The sequence below is a fragment of the Drosophila arizonae genome, chromosome X (genome assembly GCF_054131065.1).
Source record: "Drosophila arizonae isolate 15081-1271.41 chromosome X, UAZ_ARI_1.0, whole genome shotgun sequence".
Taxonomy (NCBI): domain Eukaryota; kingdom Metazoa; phylum Arthropoda; class Insecta; order Diptera; family Drosophilidae; genus Drosophila; species Drosophila arizonae.
In genome coordinates, this window is record NC_142927.1 from 28690103 (window position 1) to 28713425 (window position 23323).

The window sequence follows — 23323 nt, forward strand, 5'->3', positions numbered from 1 at the left end:
ACTCGACTTGTCTCGACTTGAATTAAGTAACTTATTCGACTGGCTGCCGCTGCTGCTGTTGCTGCTGCTGCTGCTGTCAATAAGCCGACTGCCAACAATAAAGCACCATTAAAATGCTGATGAAGTGGAAATGCAATCTGCCAGCCGCGCCTTTACGCCTCCTTGGCAAATGTGGCGGGAAGTTTTTATGGCGGAAATACGAGTAGTTGATTAATTTTGCATCCCCGGACCCGGACCCGGACCCCGACTCCGGCAACCACGCCGCCAGCTAAACTCTTAAAAGTTATTAGCCTGGCTGCCAGGCCGGGATTAGATTGCCAGACGACCCTCTAAAGTGCCAACAACAACAGCAACAACAATGTTGTTACACAGCTCGTTTGGCATTAACAGAATTTGCAAATTGCCGGAGATGTTTCCATTGCCGTTAGCCCATTTAATGGGCTCCATGGCCAATTACAAATTGATAATGCGATAGCAGCCATGACATAATCAGCCAGCTGACCCACAAACCTCACATTGTGGGCGCGATGCAAGCGACCTGGGATCGCACACGAAGCGCCAATGCAAACGGATCTGACGATGCAAACTGCAGCACTTGTAAAGCAATTAAAATCAAAGTCCCTAATAGAGCCAACTGCAATACATCCCAGTTGAATGCATAAGAAAAGAAAAGAGCTCGATCCATTAAATACCGTGAAATAGACTTTATAATATCTACTTTGCTCATCACAGAAGATTGTACTCCGTCGAGATACAGATGGAGATAAAAATAGCCGTAGAAATAATACATCTAATAAGAACACATCATGATTTCATAGATCTCAGCAGCCAGACAAACTGAGTCATACCAGATGCCCTCCCACGCAGGCCACATATCCAGGGTACAAGGAAGAGGAAAACATACTTGCAGTCGACAGCGGGACATGCAGCAATAAAAAGCCATAGAATTTAACAATTGTGAAAAGTCAAGAAACTACAGCAAAGAGCGACAAAAAACTTTTATTGCCGTTGTCCGATGCCCGCGGTCCGCGGAACGAAGGCTGGGCCCGAGGCTCGAGGCAGCGCGGCTAGCGGCGAATTAAGAGAGAAAGGTGGATACATTCCTTGACAGCTTACCCCTCCGCAAAGGAAGTGCAACAAGCAAACTTTTGTTGCACACACAAGTGGCACAAAGGAAGGCCACAGGCATGGCTGGGCAACTACAACATTCGAGCCGCTGCATATCCTCCGATTGCAGAGCCACAAAAAGGTGAAACCGTTTACGGGCTTATTATGCCAGCGATAGGGGATCGCCTGGGGCCAGCAGAGGAAGTACATAAGTGAATAGGGCACCATACCATTACCAACCAGCATTACCATACCAGCAAGCCAACCAGAACTTAACCGTTTATTTCAAAAGGGCGACTCCTCTCCTCTCGTACAATTTCACCGCTAAGGACTATGGCTGGGTGAGTAAGCAAACCTGTGTAAAATGGAATTACCCAATGATTTTTGTACATAGAGCTTGCAATTATTTAAGTGAGTTCAGCATAAACTACATACATTATTCTTAAACCAACGAAAGTAGCTGTTGCTGACCAAAAGTTGCTTCTATATACTGTCACATCAGTCCCTGCAGCTTCAAGTTCCTTCCCCTACGCCTTTTGCATTATAATTTAGCGAAAATAATACTCCAAACTAGGCAAACCCCTTTTAGCTGTTATATTATCATCTCAAATTTTCATTTGAATATTTAGAAGATCTTCTTTAATCCAATAGCCAAGGTGATGCTCAATCATTGTCTAATGAGTCCAATTAAATCGGACTATTTTGGTTTTATTAAAGTACGTATAACTGGTAGCAGAATGCATGGCAGACCACATATATCTTTTGATTGACTATAGATCATTTTTACAGGGTATGTAACTAGAAACTAGATCGATATTGCCTTTTCAATGGGTCCAGGTCATAGAAACCTTTTTCAATAACTGATTTTCCATAGTAGAGCCTAAAAATCGTAGAAGCTCTTAGTAGGACCCAGAACCTTTCCTAGTCGGACATTCCTGACTAGAGCACTCTTATAGCACTTATACTATTCAACTGTAAACTATAATTGGTAATGCGTTTTTACAGCTTGGGCCGCGTGAACTAAAGAATTTTCTATATACAACTGATTAAAGAATTTTCTATATACAACTGATTAAAAAGTCTTAGGAGCTCTGCCTCGCGCGTATTCATGTTCCATACTGGGTAACAGAAAATTAATGTTCCTAATGTCACATGCAAATGACGTTTGCACGCTGCACCGGCACTTGGCAAATGGCTAAAAGAAGGAATTTAATTTAAGACTACATTAAACTCACCAGAAATTAATAAAGCTCCGGCCCACAGCGAAGGCAAATTAGACGCTGTGGGAGTTCCAGGTGCCCGGCCGTCTATAGACTATATTCAGTGCAATTAAAATGCGTAATTAAATTGAATGCATTTAGGGATGTCAGCCGATCTCTCCAGGGTATTAAAAACTCGGCCTCTGCTGTGGCTGCCGTTGCATTTGATATTTTGACAGTTTGGCATTTGTTGTTCGTGTCGCAATTGTTGTCGATCCGCTGCCGAATGCTTGCGGTGCCACTGCTCAGCTCCCAGCGGACTTTTGGTTTGATTCCGAGTTTACAATTTATGTGATTAGTCTCTTTTTTTGCGGTTTTTCGTTTTTTTAATGCGCTACTTTTACATAAGATTATTCTTCCTCTCTCTCTCGCTCTCACTTACTATTTATATGGCACTTGGAAAATTATTGAATAACTTTATTGAATTGTTGTTTAAATTATTTGGCAAGTATTGTCTATTCAGTATACAAAATTATTTAATGGCTTCATCCATTTATCGGATCTGTAAGACGGGTAAAAATAAATTATGATTATAGTATTATTAATTATATTACTATAATTAATTATATTACTATAATTAATATGAAGGGATTAGGAATTACGTTTAGTATACAGTAGAATCCGGTTATAGCGACACTCAAGGGACCGTCGATTTTACATCGCTATACGCGGAGGACGCTTTAACCAGGAAGAGTACAAAATATTTTTTTTCATTTTTTTACGGGTGCTATGTTCGTAATAGCTTTTACTATAAAACAATTTAAATTTTTAGTCAAGACAACCATTTTTTTTATAAACATTTTTCAATAACATGGTTTAGAAACATTTTTGTGACGTCGGCATTGTACTTTGTCTCTCTCCCTCTCTCTGTCTGAGCAGCATTTGTGGCGTTGCTACGCTCACAAGCAAGGGTACTGATCACTGATCAATATATACATGTATACATTTCTAACAGAGTCTTTTCATACTGACTGACTGTCATTATTTCGCGATTTTTATACCCTGAACCCATTGAAAATGGGAAATCAGGGTATAATGGTTTTGTGAAAAGTATGTAACAGGCAGAAGGAATCATCGCAGACCCCATAAAGTATATATATTCTTGATCAGGACGACGAGCTGAGTCGATATAGCCCTGCCCGTCTGTCCGTCCGTCCGTCCGTCCGTTCGTTCGTCCGTCCGTCCGTCCGTCAGAAGATATAAGAGAAGATATAAGAGCTAGAGAGCTGAAATTTGGCATGCATACTCGTGAGTACCATACGCAGTACGAGTTTGCTTTATTTTTTCGATAACTCATCCGATAACTTATTTATCGAGAATAATCGAAAAATCGGCATTGTTTTTTCAACCTAATTTGAACACTTTCAGACCTGGAGACTTCAAATTTGCGTTGTATATAAAGATAATGGATACAAAGATTTTGTAGTTTACAGATTTTAGATACCACGCCCCCTTCGCCCTCAATTTGCAAAAATCGCATTTCACTACTAGAGACTTGTGCTTTGGAATGTACACACATTTTAACCATATGATTACGTTCTGAAAGTTTCATTAAGATCGTACGTCTACAAAAGAAATTATTCAACAAATAAATTGTCATAATATTGCCCACATTGCAGCGCAGCCCAGCGCAGCCGCTGCTTACTGCACAGTTAGCAGAGCGCGTGCTTATAAGTGCATGTGTATGTATGTGTACATAGTAGAAGTGCAGAATGATTAGAATATCAGCTTGGAGGGTTCAGGGTATCTCCTAGTCGAGCAGTCTCGACTGGAGCCTTCTTACTTGTTTCTTATCACGTCGTAATAACCGGTGAATATATGATAGCTAAGCAATTGAAACCTAGAAAGAAATTTAATTTAGAATAGGAACTTGGAGCATAATTTCTCATAATTATCTCTTATTCTTGAGCTGTATCAATAGCTGACGATACTAGTCCGTCCAAATGTCTGTTTTTCCGTTCATATACATAGTTTAAGAGCTAATCGCTTGAGTAGTTATCCGTTTTATCCCTTTTCTTTTTGGAATAAGGGCTAGGACAATTAATTGAATCTTTGAGCTTTGAGATATTTAATGATAATTTCCATCATCCCTACTCCACAGCCTATGTACTCTAACTTATCATATCCAACAAATAAAACAGCTTTGGTTACATGGATACTTAAGCTGTGCTGATAGTCATGTTGCTGGCAACACCGTCTTCTGATCAGAAGTCGATTCTGAATATCTATATTGATGTGGCAAACGGTTTTGCGAATCGCTAAACGGAAAATGCAATTTGGGTTCCGTAGCGGCGGCGTTGATTGGCCACAAGTTGAGGCACTTAAGGGCCACTTAAGCGCATGCATTAGCTACGTTACGCCCACCGATCGGCGCCCGACCAGTCGGCTTTTAACTAATCAACATTGTAATTTTTCTTGGCGCAAACTTTACGGCTACAAAATTGCAGCAGCAACAGCAGCAGGAGCAGCAGCAAACGGCTAAGGCTCGAGGAAGAGAGGCAGCGATTCAGAGGAACTTTTATTACGGCAGGGCTGTGAGGATATAGCTAAACATCAGGACCCAAGTGCCAAGTGGCTGTGCGTGTGTTCTGCCTTCGCCCGCACCTTTGCCTCTGCCTCTGCCACTGACACTGCCACTGCCTATGGCCGTGTGGGGGAGGAGGCGCAGCTGTGCCAAGCGCACTTCAACGCCGAGCAGCTGAAATAAAAAGCGGCAGAAATAACTATGTTGAAATCACTTAGCTTACAAAATGCAATAATATGCACAACCTCGAAGTCGACGTCGACGACGGCGTCGACATCCAATGCAAATGCAACATTAGTAAATTTTACTGCTTTGTTGCGGCTCTTGTTGTAGTTGCTCTGTTCTTGTTGTTGCTGATGCCAAGCCAGAGCCAAAGGGCATCTATATGCATGGAAATGCGGAGACCAAAAGGAGCTGAGTTGCAACGGCTTCACGACTATCAGCATAGCCTGCACTCAATTGCGAAACAGCTATAAAACTGTACTTGCATCAATACTCCAATAGAGAAACTAATAGAAACAATCTGATAAGAATCCCAGTTGGACAGCTTCAGCTGAAGCCAATTTATAGGTTAAGAATATATCAAAAAATCATTTACAGCATTTGCTGGCTCAAGCTCTATTGTACTGACTACCCTTTCTGCTATTTACATAACAGGGTATCAAACAAACTGCCTGAGCAGAAGTAGCGGAAATACAAAGCCATAGTTAATGTAAAAGCCAAAGCGGATTGCTATTACATGAGAGCGTTTTGTGCGCTTTGCCAGCGCGTTTCAAGCTTCATTGAGCCCCCCCCCCCCCCCCCCCCCATATTACTGGGCGCTCCAGCTCCAGATGGGGCTAGGCACACACACACACGCGCGGTCTAAGGCGAATTGTGTTGTACAAAACATAACGAATTGGCTACTCCAACTGTTAATTAAGCATTATAAACAAGGTTCCCAACGAACGTACCGAGGACTCTGGCATTTACCTTTATCCAAGAAATTTCACAGAAGCTCATTTTGAATGTTTAATATTAGATACTTGGTGTAACTTAATATATCCAAGTTTAAATACATGATATAATGCCTAGGCTTATGGCACTGTAAAGAGCAGGCCGTCTAGACTCAGGTCTATCACACAATATATAGGCTATGTATATACGTAGATATTTATTTCGCACAGCTTAACATTTTAAAATTAATTTATATATTTATAATAGGCATAGCAAGTGTAGAGCTAAGCCTAGGCAATACCATAGTCTCGAGATTTACAGGTGGAAAACAAATAGTACACCCTTATATCTATGGTAGAGCATCTAGCTGGCGACTGTTGTTAGAGTCGGTGGCTACTGGGAATGCAATGTGGCGCATGCATGTGCACTTATACACATGCATATATTTTGGCCCTAAGTTGCCCCACGGTTGTAATAATGCCTGTAAAGTGCGGTGTTGTACGTAACTTGGTTGGGGCCTTCTGCCGGGCTGCCAGTGTGTAGAGAAGTCAAATGCGCTTATAACACTACAAATGCACGGCCAGAGACAAAATACCGATGACAGCGACGCCAGTTGAATTCCTGCATTCGACTTGTTAGATACTCCTATTATGTGTATACTTTTTTCTTTATAATTGTTGTTGTTGCAGTTGTAGTCAGTTTAGTGTCGTTTGGAACAGCGAATCGTGTGAGTCGCACAGGCTGGCGACTAATTGGTTTATTTATGGCCGGCCTTTATGTTGGCGCTGTTCGAGCCAAAAGTCGCGACCGCGTTGCAAAGCTGCCTGCATCGCTGCATCGCTGCCATCGCTGCCATCGCTGTCATCGCTGCCTTCGCTGTCATCGCCTAGCCGCCAGTGACCTATGGCGGCTTTTCGGCCATAATTGCTGCTGGCAAGCTAATTAGAAGATAGTGTGCTCGGCACATATGTACATAAGCCGGCCAATATTTGCCAACAACACGAGTCAACAATCAATTATGTTGTCTGGCCAAAAAGCCAGCCGTCCCTTTGGCCCGGCCCCGCACAGCTCCGCTTGCGCCGCAATTCCAATTGGGCCTTCGTCCGAAATTCTTTGCAGCAGCAGCAGCAGCATCAACAATTGATTAGTTATTTAAAAACTCCATTTGAACATGCTCATTTGCATGACAAGGGCGCGCGACGCAGGGCACGATGTGCCGAGGCTGACTAACTCATTTCTCATTTTCCCATTAACTTGGACAAATACCATGTCATCATCAAACAAGCCATGGCCAAAGCCGCTGTTGAACCGTAGCCGTAGCCATAGCCGTTGCTGAAAATGTATTTAGTCGACAAAAAAAAAAAAAATTAAAAAATAAATAAATAAGTATATATGTATGTATATGTGTTTGTGCCAGACGCAGAAGCCGGAGAAAATTTCACTCAACTTAGCTACATTTTGTAGCGCGGAAATTAATTTTCGTTCAAGGAGACGAGGCGACGGTTCCGATGGCTTTGCCTCTCGCTCGCCTTTGGTCAAGTGCAAAGGGTTTTCATATTGTTCCCCAGCTGGGCAGATCGCCATGCCGTTGATGGATGCAATTAGCGTGCCCTGCTTGCCCGTTGGCCAAAGAGCGCCAGTAGCAGGCAGCAGCATTTTCGGCGCCTGCCAAGCGCCCATAAAGCGGCTGCCCAACGACAATGACCTGTGCAGGCGCGGAACGGCAGCAATTGTGGCGCAGCTTATTAGCCCGACAGCAATTACCAGACATCGAGAATGCGCCCCAATGGCCGGCCGAATACACATGGTTTCCCTCAGCTCGTCAAACGGGAACTGATAACAAATTTTGCTGATATAACTTGAAGGGAACTCGTCTTACAACTCGAATTCTGCTGTTTAAAAATACCTAAAGAAACATTGATTAATAGCCAGTATAAGTAAAAACATTTGGTTTGATATCAACCCTTTCTTAACTTTCAAAAATATATAAACGAAACAGGAAACAACAAAGCTCGTTCGAATTCTGAGAATAGCATAGAGAGGTGCTAAGAGAAGGTTCGAACAATTATTAAATTAAAGTGGAATCAGCTTTTAAATCTACTCAATTAATAAATCGATGCTGCTAGCTTACAAAATAATCAGTATCTGTTATTCTTATTTAAATACTTAAAGAATTCTTACTTAGAAATCAGTGAGAGAATTATTAACAATTGGTTTTACATATGCCAACTAACAAGACTTCCTTCGATCTCTAAGAACCACATAGAAATGTAGAATCAGCCTTTTAACTCGGCTAAATTAATAGCTCCATTATTTTAGCTTATAGAATATACATATATACTATATCCATATCTCTTATAATACTTAAATACCTAAGCAAATATTTTGTACAGACCAGCGACAGTATTATTAACAACTTTTAGAAAATATATAATCAAAATATATAAATACAAATATCAAGACTCTCTTCGATTTCTGAGAACCGCATAGGAAGGCTCTAGAAGAATGTTTGAAAAAGTATAAAATTCATGTAGAATGTAAGCGAATAGCGTCTTCTAATTAGCTTTTAACGCTGATAAATTAAAACCTCGATTATCATTGATTAGGAAATACATGTCTTACGTTTGTAGAGGTGCCGAGTCCCTAAAATTATGAAACCCTATCCACTATCAAAGGAAGTGAGTCCCATCTTATATACATTTCAAATGTGCGCCTATCAAATATATTGTAATACATTCGCAGGGTCTAACAGGGTATCTGTTTGTCAGGCATGCCTATTAGTTGATTACTATTTGCTTTTATTTGTGATTTGTTAGCTAGTCAGGCCCTAAGTGGGGCTCATGGAAGCGGCAACGGGAGGCGGCAGCAAACAGCTTTAGACACTTTAACACATTCCACTGGGAATCCACACACAGGGATACCAAAAGCTACACCAAAACACAACACACACAGAGAGAGAAAGAGATAGAGAAAGAGCGAAAAAGAGAGTGAGAGGGAGAGAAGGAAGGCAACCAGTCAACAGACTGGGATAAGCATTTAGACGACTTTTGAGACCGGTTTTTGGGCGCTATGAAGTCACCAGCACCATGGGCACTAACTAGAACTTGCGGCCGAAAAGTCCAAGCTGCAGCTGGAGCAGCAGCCCAGCATCTTGGCAGCTTGGCAGCCAGCCCCAGCGCGAGGGGCAGCCAACAAGCTCTTCAATCCACATTGACAAGCATCAAACAGCAATGGCAGAGGAGCAGCAAAGACGCGCTGCGTGCTCTGCGTAGGCAAGGGCGCAGCGGGGACCTTAGCTCAGCGAGGCTGTAACAAAAATGAGGCAAAAGAGTGCGAAGCCTGGCCTTGGCCAGCTCCATTCAGCTATGTTGCTTCCTAATAGGCTAATTCGTTAATGGGGGGAGACAACACATTTGTTGGCTAATCATTGCTCAGGCTAGTATCGCTAACATATATTACAGAGACTGCCAACCGAAGGGCAATAACCTGGCCAATATGGCCAGCAAGGGCTAAAAACAAGAAGAAGCCTGCAGCTGTTGCTGCTGGTCAACTGACATCCTTGACATCGTCGTTCAAGTGACAGCCTCAAAATTGCAAGCAAACACAGCCAGGGCATGGGGATTGGGGAAGGGGAATGGGGGCTGGGGGCTGGCTGATGGCTGCCCAGCGACGGAGAACATTCACTAAACTTTCACACACTCACACACACAGACACAGATCATGTGTTTGGGATGAAACCAGGCAACAAAATACATTTTATTGCGGATATTTGGTAACAAGAACCAAGGCAACGCCGAAGCCTAAGTCAAGTCCAAAGTCAGAGATTCAGTTCTGTGCGCATTGGCTTTTTGCCCTGGCCCAGCTTTAGCCTTAGCCCCGGCCCTTGCTCGCACTCGTGCCATATGTGCTCACGTATGTCACATGATTACCCAGCCAGCCAACAATGGCTTTGACTTTGAGTGACGGTCATTCCGCAAAAACAAAAAAAAAAACAAAAAAAAAAAGACAAAAAAAAAATTATCAGCAACGTTAACGCCTCAGCCTCTATGCCTGGGCCTGGGATTTCTGGACGTTAAAGCGGCTTTCACTTTGAATCAGTTCTTTGACAGCTACCTAACATTCGGTCATAGGAGTCGTACATCCCAACACATGCAAAGTGGGCGGTGGCAAAAAAAAAAGAAAAGAAAAAGGGGAAAAACAAAATGCCAAGGTATGTGTGACTGAACTAGGAAAAAAAACTGGATTTGGGTTTCAGAATAGTTCAAATATTGTCAGCTGCCACTGGCGCTGCCAATTAAGAAGGGGATAAGCCACTAACGTGGATTCTCCAGTAATTGAGTTCCACTCAAATAACAGACAGTTCATCGTGCTATATATTGAATTTCAGTTGCTAGCCAATGTTGCTTATGTATAAATTCACAGATCAGCTATACATATTAGAGTGTAAGTATATACAAAACTTCTGGTTTTTAACTTTATCCTATCCTAATAGCGAACACTCAAAACTATAATTATACATATTAATCAGTCATTGCACTTATACCTTATACAAAGTGAAGAAAGTCTATTGATTCTGTGCAGCGTCCGTCTTGCTGTCCGTCTGACAATCCAATCGACTGTTCATCCGACTATTCGTATGACGTCCGTCCAACTGTCTGTCGCTATAAACTATTTCGTCGCTATTAACTTGAAGTTAGGAACACGTATTGGAACGCCTCTCTTCTAAGCTACTAAGATATCCAAATACGACTACTAAGGACATACAAAATTGCGAAATACTTTACCTGGTATATACATAACGCTATTATTTGAGATATTTGAGAGTTACAATTTTGTAAATACAATATATGAAATAATTCTGCATATAGCCTCTTTAGATATTTCTACGCTTAACAGAGGGCGTAGCGAATCTGGTATCTTACACCATCGAACAGCTAGAATTGAATTTTAAAATTGATATCATAAGTTCCTCCAAAAATAGAAAAAAAAATAAAATAAAATAAAAAAAATGTTGTAATCAAAAAAAATTATATTCATATATCATATATTTTACCCATGTTAAGAACTTTCGTATGCAAATCTAGAGTTTATATGTACCCGCCTATTAGATATGTATATGTACATACATATGTCGAATCCACAGACTAAGCTAAAAAATTTAAATTCAAAATTTTCTGTTGACATCCAATAGGACCCCGTAGGGCGTAACAAGATGAAAAGCACCATCACACCTGCAATATTTCAGATAGTGCTGCAGAATTTGATAGTTAGGGTACAAAAGAATCCCTCTTGAGATATACAGTGTTAAGCAGAAATCTTCCATCTAAGCCAGACCAGAAGAGAAAATTCCTTTTTTGGTTTTAAAGCCACAGCTAATTGCGTTAGCTAGTCCTAAAACCAATTTCAAACAAGACAAATGCTAGAGCCAGGCAGCGAGCTAAACAAAACACATTGGCTCTTGACCTGAGCCCTAGAAAGTGTGGCCAACGCAGTCAGCGCAGCCGCCGACTGCGACGCCTACGCGCGGAAATCAAACAACAATGCATGGCAGCAGATGCATTCGGTGCAGTGCGAAGCTAAACGGAATGCAGTTAGGGCATTCACTGGCTGACAGTTATTATTTTATGACGACACTTGGCGCGGAGGCTCCACCCAGCCAGACAGACAATGGGGCAGAGAGACAGAGAGACAGAGAGTCAGCCAGGCAGGCAGGCAGGACGGACGGACGAACAGACGGATGGACAGACGGCGAGTCAGGCAGCTGTCGCCATGTTCATGTCGTCTGTCGCTTGCCGCAAAGTTTGCCCGAAAATTGTTATTCGAGTTTTGTTTGAGAATCCGCCACGCGGACTTTTCGTTGCACCGCCTCTCGCCCTGCGTCTGCCTCACTGATAAGAAACAGCAGAACGACAAACTTGTTGTCCGTCCAATTTTACAAAATGTTAAAAAAGCGCACAATATGCGTTTATATTTACCAAAAGTGCGTGGCAACGGATTCGCAAATTTGTCAACTTGAAAATAAATTATATGCACTTGTTGTCCAATGTTAATATCCCCAAGTGTTATCTTCCGATCCAACCAACAATATATTTATAAAATAATACTCATAAATGAGGCATCTTATAGTAGAAAATCAGTATGCTTAAGGGCTGACTACCATAGCTCAGGTCAGTTTATAGGAGTTCTTAATGTATGATAATGTCAATAGCCCTCCTAGGCAATTCTCAAGCTCTTTGCTAAATCTAATCTCAGATCAAAATATGTTTAAGAAGCTGTTCAGGACAACACTTATATATTTTCATTTTTATGGTAACCATACCTTTGATTTCAGTTTATAAAGATAGAAGTTGAATACATTTTAATAATATATTGTAATGATAATAGCAATCCTAAACAGAGGACCATCAACTGAACAAAAGGTTTTCTTTTATATTTGTGGAGTATTCTACTATAATCTATTCACATGTTCTCGTTGGAGCTCAATCTCTTGCCTCTTGATACATCTCCACTTTACAGTTAAGTTTGGGCAACTGCCATAGCTTGCGGGGCAGCTCACCTCACTCACCTCGCTCTCCATGCTTTCCTTTCCTAAATTTTGCATTTCTATCTCTCTATCGTGGCTTCCATTTAATTCTACATTTTTTATTCATGCTCTTTTGCCCTGACTCTCCGAGTTCTTTCTTTCATTCAGAATCTAGAATGTCCGTCTTCACCCACACTGCTAATCTAGTTTTTTGTTTGTTTCAGTTTCTTTTTTTTTGTATAAAAACGCTTTTTGTGCTCCGCTCATTTACTTTGGTGTCCCTCGTTATGTCGACTGACTGTTTATAATAAATAAATAAATCATTTTTACTTACATTGGCTTTTTTGAATGCTTTTGGCTCGTCTCCTGCTACTGCGGCTGCTGTTGCTGCTGCTGCTGCTGCGGCTGCGGCTGCTGCTGGTGACTCTTGAGAACAAGAGGCGATGCTTAGCTGCAAGAGCCGATCAAACAGCATTTGCAAATTAGCTGCACCGTCGACAAGGCAAAAAATTCAATTAACTCGAAACTAGTTTGGCACATAAACAAAAATCGGGGAAAAAAAGAACGAAAACAGCAAGAGCATAAGAATATGGCCACGGATGGCGGGGCGATTGGGGATACAGATGGCACACACACGCACACGCACACGTACGCTACCGCTTGAGAGAGGGGGATGGGCGGGGGCGGGGGTTGCGTTCAGAGGAGGTCGGAGGGGGGGACAGAGCACGAAATTAAAATATAATATTTCACTTTATGCTAAGATGAAGCCGAAGGGCAACGCAACGCAATGCAAACTGAAGAGAACGTTCGATGTTATTGGCGCTGCTGTCGCACGAAGATCGCGCCGATAGCGAAGCAGGCTCTGGCCCTACATAGATCTGGCCAAGAGCAACGACAAGCGACAACAACAACAACACCGAAGTACGAGTCTCGTACTATGAATACGACTGCGACTGCGACTGCGACTGTGAATGCGAATGCGATTGCGAGTTTGATTGCGTTTTCCGATTAGTGTACGGCGGCTGTTATAGCACGTCCTCACGCGAGCAGCACACAAATCCAACTGACTCCAACGAGGACGCCAGCTAGCAGCAACAGCCACAGCAGCAGCAGCAGCAGCAGCAGCAGCAGCAGCAGCAGCGGCAGCAACAGCAGCAACAGCAGTAGCAGCAAGACCAACAGCAACAGCAACAGCATGCAATTCGCTTGCCGCTGTGTGAGTGGCCAAGCTTGCTTCGACATGTATGGGTGTGTGTCTGTGTGTGTGCGAGTGTGTACGAACAGAGTGCAAAAGGAACAAGAACAAGCAAGCTAAAGCCAAAGCTGAAGCTAGCAAACAAACGAACAAACAACATTAACGAGCCTGAAGAGAAGCCATCTACTGAGCCAACTAGTCAGCTAGTGACGCGCGCGCGCTGCTCTCCTCGGCAAACAAAATGTGACAGCCACGAGCAACAGAGCGACAGAGAGAGAGAGATAGAGAGAGAGAGAGAGAGAGAGAGAGAGCGAGAGCGAGAGATAGAGATAGGGAGAGAAATGGCAAACAGGGGGGAGTGGGCGGCATATTACGTATACGCTTAACGCCGCCAAAATGCAACACAACGCAAAAGTTAAACCGGCATTTTGTTAGGCGCACATTTGAGCCGCTGCAAGCGCACAGGAGCGGTTCAGCCCGCTGCGGGAATTCAATTTCGAATCAATTCGAATTGTTAACAATTATAGAACAAATTAAGTTTAGGTTTATTTATTCATCTCTCTTGTGCATTAACTACATCATCATTCAACTTATTATCATAAGCTATCACTATTCTACCATCAATCTATTCAACTTATTATCGTAACCCATCACTTCTCTATCATCAATCTATTGTATTCTAATAATACTCGTTTCCACTGCAATTCATCATCATAATCATAAAATTAAAGGACGTCTCTAGAGTGTGTCAGAGTATTCTGGCAAGTATGCTAGGACGGAAGAACAGTTTGTAGTAATTCAGATGTGGTAGGTATTTTATTTGGCTGATTCTAGATCTTCAAATCAGTACGAGTGTAATTTACGTAATTTGGTAATAATATCAATATTACTGATGTTGGTCCGACCAGTTGAGTGTAATTAGTGCTAGGGTTATATAGATACTCCTAGCATTTAGAAATATAACCATAAATAAAGTTCAGTTCCTCATTTATTAATTTAGTATCTATAGTAATTTAAATCAAGTACATTTTAAGACCCGGAATACTCATGCAGGATACAACGAACTCCTCGTCTGGTTTGTCCTAATCTCTACGTACATTACGCATACTCCTCTACGTTTTAGGGACCCGCATTGTGCTTAAAACGGCCCTGGCCTATGGACATGCTCACGTTTTGCCTGGACTTGGCGGAGGGGCAGGGGCTGTGCTAACGTTACGTTACAGCAACCCCACTAAATGTAACGTCTGAGCAGCGAAGAGTGGAAGACAGAGCGAGAAAGAGAGCATGTGGGTGTGTGTGTGTGTGTGTATGAGTATGTCTGTACTGCAGCTGGCAACGCTTCCTACTTTATTACTGGTTTTCAACTTCATAAAATATGTTAAGCGTCGTCGTCGTTGGCGTCGGACTCGACGCTGATGTCGCCTGCTTGATTTACTTAATGCAGAAAGCACAGCGAGCAGTGCATCTCTCTCCCTTTCTTTTCCTCTCTCACTCGGTCCTTGTGCCTCTCACTCTCCCTATCTCTTTTTACTTGCTGCCACGGCCAGCTGTTTGTGAAATTTTCGCGCCTTTTGTTGTTTCCCGCGGATTCGCCGGCTTTGTCTTAGTTGCTTTCGTTCTCTCTCTCTCTCTCTTTCTCTCTCTCTCTCTCTCTCTGTCAGTATATTTCTCTCTCCCAGACTGTTCGCTAAACTTTCTTCAAATACGCAACAGTCTTAAGGGATACTATGCTAATTAACATCTGATCAAGCTTAATGGATGAAAAAAGAAGAAGAAAAGAAAAGCCCTCACATGATGCATAACTTAATAGATGCGAATAATAACTGAAAATAAATTAATGGAAAATAATAAATTGTAAGTGCTTTTATCAAATCAAATTTAATTATTTTATTCGAGATGAAGTTGCTCAATGTGAAATTACTGAATATTTTAATTTATTACAAAACGAAGTCCAGAAAGTTAGTCCATAAAAATGGTTGATAGAATATCGTATTATAAATAAATATTATAATCAAGATCACAAAAAAAAAATTTTTTTTTTTTTTTATTGTTTTGTATATTCTCAGATCAGATCGAAAACTCTTTAAAAGAAATTCATTCTCAATATTTTCTACCTCACAAATCGAAGTTCAGAGAGCTTATTCATAAAAATAATATTAATATATGTCATATGGTTATCAATTCATATTTAGAATACTTAAACTTAATAATTTAAAAAAATCGAAGCAATACTAAGAAATTACTGAAATTTGAAGGTACTCATACTACAGACTGCATATCACTATTGTTGGAAGACTTTTTCAATATAAATTATAAATGGAGATTGTGAGGTTTTTCATACGCATTTGTTTTTCCTTCTCGGTTTATGTTACTTTTCTTACAAATTAATTTTCCGTATATATATAATATTAAATATATTAAGAAGAAAATTACTATCAATTGAACTATGTAAAACACTTTTGTATAGTTAAATTATTATAATAAAACGAAAATTAATTTAGAAAAATAGGGGTTTCATATAGAATAAACTAAAAAAATTGTAAATATTGATATTACAATTTTAGAAATGTATTAAGTTATTTATTTAATTTATTTATTAATTAATTTTTCTTTTAATATCTGATTTTTAAATTGAAAGTCAAATTAATTACTGTGCGAAGGATTTTTTATAGCCCTAGCCTCATGGCTAACTAAAGTAAATAAAATATTAACAATAATACCTAACAACAATAAATGGCATTTAATTTGTTTTTATTTGCAGTTTGACCAACTTCTACTATCTCACGAGATGATGAACTTTTGGTTTTAATTCCAGCTAAAGTTACCCAAAGACTTTGCTAGCGACGCGTCGCTCCGAGTTGTAGTTGTTGTTGTTGTTGTTGTGCTTGTTATATATGTTGTTGCAGTTGCATTTGTTGTTGTTGTTGTTGTTGTTGTTGTTGTAGTTGTAGTTTATTGCAATTTCTTATTAATAAGCGCCTTTTATGTGGAGCTGGTAGTTACTAGTTGCTAGTCTCGTTCGTCGGCAGTCGGGAGCCGGGAGCTGACAGCGGGCGTCAGAGCCGTCCCATGGGCGACATTAACGTTAATAATAATAAAATGTGTAATTGCATAGAACGAGACTGCGCAGCATGTCCAACTCCCGAGATAGACCAAGTCTGCCCAGCTCTGTGCCGGCTCTGTGCAAGCCTTTCCAAGCCGACTCTCCGTGTCTGTCGTTGCCTGCCTCTGGCCCTGGCCCTGGCTCTGCCCCTGCTCCTGGCCCTGCCTCTACTTCTTGTGCCGCCTCAACCACTGTCCCTGGTACTCCTGCAGTCAGCATACGAAAAGGTGTAAATCATTTTCTAATCGCAGCAAGCAGATCACATGCACGCACTCGCACACACACACACACACATGCACATATAGACTGACAGACAGACACGCAAACAGACAAACTTGTATAAAGCATTTACTTTTGTTTTTAGCATTCGCATTCGGCTTTTGGCATTGCATTGGCTCTCCGCAACGGTCAAAAAGACAATGTGAATTGCAGCCAATCAATGCAGGAGCAGGAGCAATAGAGAAGCATTGCTCACGTCCTCGCCCTTCGCTTCTTGGCCCAGGAACCAGTCCCACTCACACACAGCCTCCGCATTGCCCCATCACCTCGCTCTTTCAGCGGATGCGAAGCACTTGCCATATTGTCTGTTCCAAATGGATTTAGTTGCCATTGGCCTCCGAAGCTGTTTGCGGTTGCTGGTCGAGGTGCGAGGTGCGTTTATGGAGATTCTGTGAATAAGATGGAAATAATCCATTGTATATACATGAAGAATCGACCAACTTACTGAGTGCCTGCGTCGCCCTTCTGCTCGATTCTCAGAACTATTAACACACCTTCTAATTACACTTAATTATTACCACAAATTTAATTTCGCTATAGGTCTCGAGCAACCCTCGCACTCACTATGCTTCTGCTTCTGCTGTTGTTGTCGTGGCAGCTTAATGTAATTGTTCTTGTTGCCAATGAACTAACTTTGGATACAACAAGTGCATTGCTCTTCTTACAAATTCAATTCGGTAGAATTCAGTAAAATTTCCGTAAGTCAAAAAGAGCTGGGGACAGACTGACTAATACGACCAATAGTTCTGCCACATAAAAAGACAACGGGACCTAAGTTGTATTAAGAAAGTAAAAAAAAAAAAATGGAGAATTTTAAAAAACTTTTAAGCTTCCTTGTCTTAATGATGCTGCGTCTTAATTTGTGCATTATCCTTGTAATCTTAATTAAGCTGTCTATCAGATGCATCCCTCCAGCCCTTGTCCTTGGCCTAGCTGAGGTTGCTGCTGCCGTTGCTATTGCTGTTGCTCTTGCTGTTGCTCTTGCTGCTGCTCAACAGCAACAACTTCCGCAGCCGTGCGATTCGCTCATCTGCCGGTCGCAGTTTTCTTCGCTTGGATTTTCCACTTCTCATTGTTGTTGTTGCTGTTGCTGCTATGCGTTTCACACAAGTGCAATTTTTTCATAGCCATTACACACTGTGCTCAACATCCGTTCCGTTTCCGCATCCGTTAGCACTCACGCCGCCACCGCAGCTGCCGTTGTTGTATATCGCGCATACGCCCCGTCAGCCAATGCCAGAATACAACAAAATGAAGTGAGCATCGAAACTTCCTTGAGCTGCATCTGCAGCCACAGCAAAAGAGGCAGCCAATGCAACTTACTATCGACTGGAATACCCTTACCCACTTGATTGAATTGTATTGTGCTACTGATGTGGAAAACTTATGCAAGTTTTATGAATAGCATTTACATATTTCGAGTGTAGATTTTTGTTGAGCTTATCTCTCAATTAATCAATTATATAAGACATAGAGACATGAAAAGCATGAAAAGCATGATGTATAAGGTATAAGGTATAAGGTATAAGGTATAAGGTATAAAGTATAAGGTATAAGGTATAAGGTATAAGGTATAAGGTATAAGGTATAAGGTATAAGGTATAAGGTATAAGGTATAAGGTATAAGGTATAAGGTATAAGGTATAAGGTATAAGGTATAAGGTATAAGGTATAAGGTATAAGGTATAAGGTTTAAGGTATAAGGTATAAGGTATTAGGTACAAGGTACAAGGTACAAGGTACAAGGTATGAGGTATAAGGTATAAGGTATAAGGTATAAGGTATAAGGTATAAGGTATAAGGTATAAGGTATAAGGTATAAGGTATAAGGTATAAGGTATAAGGTATAAGGTATAAGGTATAAGGTATAAGGTCTAAGGTATAAGGTATAAGGTATAAGGTATAAGGTATAAGGTCTAAGGTATAGGTATAAGTATCCGGTCTAGGTATAAGGTATAAGGTATCCGGTATAGGTATAAGGTATAAGGTATAAGGTATAAGGTATAAGGTATCCGGTATAAGGTATAAGGTATCCGGTATAAGGTATAAGGTATAAGGTATAAGGTATAAGGTATAAGGTATAAGGTATAAGGTCTAAGGTATCCGGTATAAGGTATAAGGTATAAGGTATAAGGTATAAGGTATAAGGTATAAGGTATAAGGTATAAGGTATAAGGTATAAGGTATAAGGTATAAGGTATAAGGTATAAGGTATAAGGTATAAGGTATAAGGTATAAGGTATAAGGTATAAGGTATAAGGTATAAGGTACAAGGTAAAAAATATAAGGCATTAGGTATAAGGCGTATATGACCTATGAAGCGCTTTTAAGGTCCTCAACTAGTAGTACAATAGTCACTAAATGACCTTCAAGTTACACTTTTAAATACATAGTAGATAAACTGAGAGTCGGCTTTATCCCATAGCAATAATCCAGCTCGCTTTTATTTTTATTTGTTGTGCTCAGCCACAGACACGGAACTCGAAACAACAAACCGAACCGAACTCAAACCAGAACCAAACGTAATTATTTCAATTAACTTTGCTAAATTTATTTATGCATGCGTGTGCCAATGCTCCTCCGACCCGCCGACCTCCTTTGCCCCTGTCGGCGCGCTGTGTGACTGTGTGGGCGTGCGCCTGTTTGGGAGGGGGGTGAGGTCGTGTGCACGCTGTTGACATGCCGGCGTCCCCCTCCCGGTACATCCTTTTATTGTCGGCGCAGGCAGGCGCAATCGCTCCATTGGTTTTTGTTTGTTTGCACTGTCAATGCGCTTAACTTTAAATTTGGGCTTATTTGTGTTAGTTTGGCTCTGCTTTTTTTCGACTCGGAGTCGAGTTGAGAGATCAGCTTCTGGGCCAGCTGGACGGTCTGGCGGTCTGGCCGCAGCGCCGGCTGCCTTCAGCCATAGCGAAGCACGCGGCACTAGGAAAATAAGCCGCCATTCATGCGCATATTAACAAATAAACTATGCGGCGACTTTGGCTTTCATTCATTTCCAGGCATGCGAATGCGACAGCAGCCAGTGGGCGGCCGAGCGGGAGGGCGAAGGCGTGGGCGAGGGGGCGAGGTCGGGTGTGGAAAGCCATGGAAGTGGAGTAGGCCTGAATGGCAGGCTCAGGCGAGGTCGTACAGTACAGTGAGTACTACTACGCGACTTACAACTGCAATTACAACTACAACCGAGCCCCCCGCGCCGCCCACTGCCCCTCCACCTGTTGGCGCCTGAAGTAAAGGGGTTGCTCGTAGCATGGGCTGGCAGATGACGGCGCTTGCTGGGGCTTGCGTACAATGAGCCAGCAGCGATGTTAACTGAAAAATGCTTTTCACTTCGCCTGTTGACGGGAAGTTGGGTTAGCATTTGTGTTTGGCTTTTGGGGTTGCCTTTCGGAGGGGCAGCCGGCGCTGCTGGTGGTGGTTAGTAACTGTTCATGCTGACCCCCTCTCTCCCTCTCATGCCGTGGGGGCATAGTGCACTGAACTTGCCGCCAACTAAACATGCTCTGCGAAACTCCTTTAATTGGGAAAGCATATACGGCCGTAAGTATTTCTTTGGAAAAAAATGGTTTATTATTTATTCCTTGGTGGTGCACATAAATATATAGAATCCAATAAGATATATGTAGCGGCTTGTAAATTGGTATTTTTGGATTTTATCAAAGCAGTGCATAATACGCTAGTCTGACATAATAGTTTGTCAAAAAAAAAGTATAATATATATTGTATTTTTGTATGGATTTTTGGATATCGTAATATCGGTTGCTCAAAGTTCACATTGTCCTAATCAATTGTGTGGGGTACATGCTGTCGTGGAGTCGTCTTGGGAGAGTTGGTTGGGGTCTCAGGGTAGATATTGTCCATGGTCGAACTGCCACTTGTCCTTATTGCTGGCGTATCCGTGGTCAGGCAGCACTTTGGGCGTGCGATACAAGCTCTTCGAGTAGTTCAGGTAGTCCTAGAAGACAATCACCAATAGCTATAGCTAATGGAGAGGATTTATGAGGCAGACTCACCTTTTCGTTCTTCCGCTGACGGGACATGCTGAACAGATCCGCACTTTGTGCATCCGCCGGCTGCACCTGCAGCACGGCTGAGCTGTTGGGACTATTCGCCGGCTTGGAGTGAGACTTCAGCTTCAGCTTTAGATCAATGGCTGGGGGCGGCTCGTGCCGGATGCGCTGCTCGATTTCGTACAGCTCTTGCTGCATAGGGGGAACGGCAAACGTCAATAAATATTACGCAGAGCCAGACAGTAGCCTACCCTGTTCTTATAGACCATGCAGCAGGCGCGTAGCGTAAAGTAGTAGATGATCTCTACGCCGGAGAGCAGCGAGAAGCCCAGAAACAAGCTGGCAATGCCGCCGAAGGAGACAAGCAGATCCACCCAGCCGAAGAGCACCTCACGCTTGTAGCGAATGATGGGCCAGGTGAGGAACTCTACCAGGACGCCGGACGCTTCGGCGCGATCCATGCTTTTGGGGTTGGAGTAGTGGAAGTGAATGTAAAGTCATTATAAAATAGAAGGAGATTCATTGGCCCTTTGGGCAGACCTTACAATTTCATGAGCTTGTCTATGTTGAAAACCGTCTTGGAGCAGCTCAGCTCGCACTGCAGGCAGTCCTTGATGTTGGTTATGTTCAGCTTGTATTCATTGAGGCAGGCAAAGTCCTTGACCGTACACATAGGCACGTTGTCTAATGGAAAAAGAACATCACGTCCGATAATTCTGACTTCATTAGTGACGGTGTGACTTACTGATGGGCTTGTAGAAGGACGGATTGCATTTGCACAGCTTTATGGCCTTGGTCATGCGGCACTGCTTCATGCAGGACGAGAAGGTATAGGAATCTGGAAAGTAGTTCAGCTTCACCTCGTCGCGAAAGATGCACTTACGCTGGCCAATCGACAGCTGGCGTGCATCATCTGTGGTGTAGGTGTTCTTCTTCGAGATGCGCACTTCCACCAGCTGATCGTCGGTCCAGTCGATTTGGGCATTGAAGTCTGATCCAAAGTACTCCTCGTTCGAGAAAATAAATATCTGCGTGGCAACAACAGTCAATACTAACCCGCACACAGGGAAGCGAACTCACCCGAGAGGTGCTGTTGGGCAGGAAGAAGAGGGCCCACTTCTTGTCCGTTTCATAGAGGTCGTGCGGTGGGCCAGTCTTAGAGCTGAAATACCGATTGAATGTCTACTGACTAGGGCATAACTGGTGTGAGGGACTTACTCCTCTGTTGCCGTTGACATGAAGCGACTGTTGAAGGCATAGCAAAAGCCGTGCTCCGTGTAAATGGGGTGAAAGTGATCGCAGCAGACGATATCCTCATCCCGGTACTTGCAGGAAATCAGCGTACTCTCGCACGGAATTTGCGCCCGAAAGGCCCATTCGCGCAAGGTGTGCTCCGCCAGCAGCTCCGCGGGTATGCCCTCTGCTAGCTTCTCCGCCTCTCGGATGTTGTCAAAGTTGAGCGAGGTAAGCTGATCCAAAAAGGGGGTAATCTGCTGAGCCTTTTCCGCGTCATAGTTGCTGAAAAGCGAGTGGAGCTGAATTAAAGGGCAGTCTGATTGCAGCTAGGACGTTTATGAGCCTACGCGAGGGACTTGTAGACCTCTTCATATGCTTTTGCATGATCATAAGCCGTCGCCGGACACACCACCGTAGTGGGAAAGACAACGTTCTGATTGTGAAAGTCCGTGTCGAGGCCGGTGATGGTGGGATTCGTTTGGAACTTCTCCCACAGGCTCATGATAATCACCAGAGCGGTGACAGCGCCAATCGAGGTGAAGCAGAACCACATGAACTTCTCGCCAATGGGCCGGCCCGTCTCCGCAATGTAGCGCACGCCGTGCAGTGTGGAGTTCTGGAAAAACTCCTTCGTCTGGTAAATGAGACTGCGCCGAAAGATGACCAAGGTCTCAATCAGCCGTTGCCGCGTTGTCATCACAGCCGTGTGATCCGTTTTCTCATACGGCATTTTCGTTTCAGAAACATAGCTCGGGAGCCGAACCCTGCAGCGTGCCGCGCTACCTTTGCAACTAATCAACTGGGCACCAGCGCAGTCGCTTTTGAGTACAGCCGACCGTCTGTTGTGGTCATTTTCAGCTATTGTCGCGCTAAAAGCCTTTCATTGTTTATGCATTAGTGCGCTGACTTTGATTGACCCCAAAAAGCATTGATTAAGCGCGAGCGTATGTAGCATTTGCTTATCTTGATACCTCATTAACGTTTACCGTAATGTCCTGTTGTACTGCCGCCCCTTCTGGGGTGGTCTGGTCGATTCTAGCCTGGCCTGACCTAGTCGCATCAAGCCACAGCATAGGGGTGCGTGGCAGGGCGGAAGAGCGCAACTGCTGCTCTGCCCGCGCTCCTTCAAAATGGCGCCAGCCACGATCGTC

General features: G+C 42.8%; 2 protein-coding genes across 2 annotated transcripts in view; both read right to left on the bottom strand.

Annotated features, from left to right (window-relative positions):
- The window catches only part of LOC108619090 (uncharacterized), a 144484-nt gene extending 131077 nt beyond the window's left edge, over positions 1-13407 (bottom strand). Inside the window, exons 1-2 of the mRNA XM_089475699.1 lie at positions 12684-13407; positions 2343-2868 (exon numbers count right to left, since the gene is read on the bottom strand). The gene's annotated coding sequence lies outside the window, so the exon portion shown is untranslated. The remainder of the gene's footprint in view (positions 1-2342; positions 2869-12683) is intronic.
- Positions 13408-20501: 7094 nt separating this feature from the next.
- Positions 20502-22953, bottom strand: ppk23 (amiloride-sensitive sodium channel pickpocket 23). The gene is made up of 8 exons (XM_018015880.2): positions 22520-22953; positions 22155-22454; positions 22017-22098; positions 21682-21964; positions 21482-21620; positions 21188-21398; positions 20940-21128; positions 20502-20881 (listed from the first exon to the last, which is right to left on the bottom strand). The coding sequence occupies exons 1-8, from the start codon at positions 22900-22902 to the stop codon at positions 20768-20770; spliced, it is 1701 nt and encodes a 566-aa protein (XP_017871369.1). The 5' UTR covers positions 22903-22953; the 3' UTR covers positions 20502-20767.
- Positions 22954-23323: the final 370 nt, after the last annotated feature.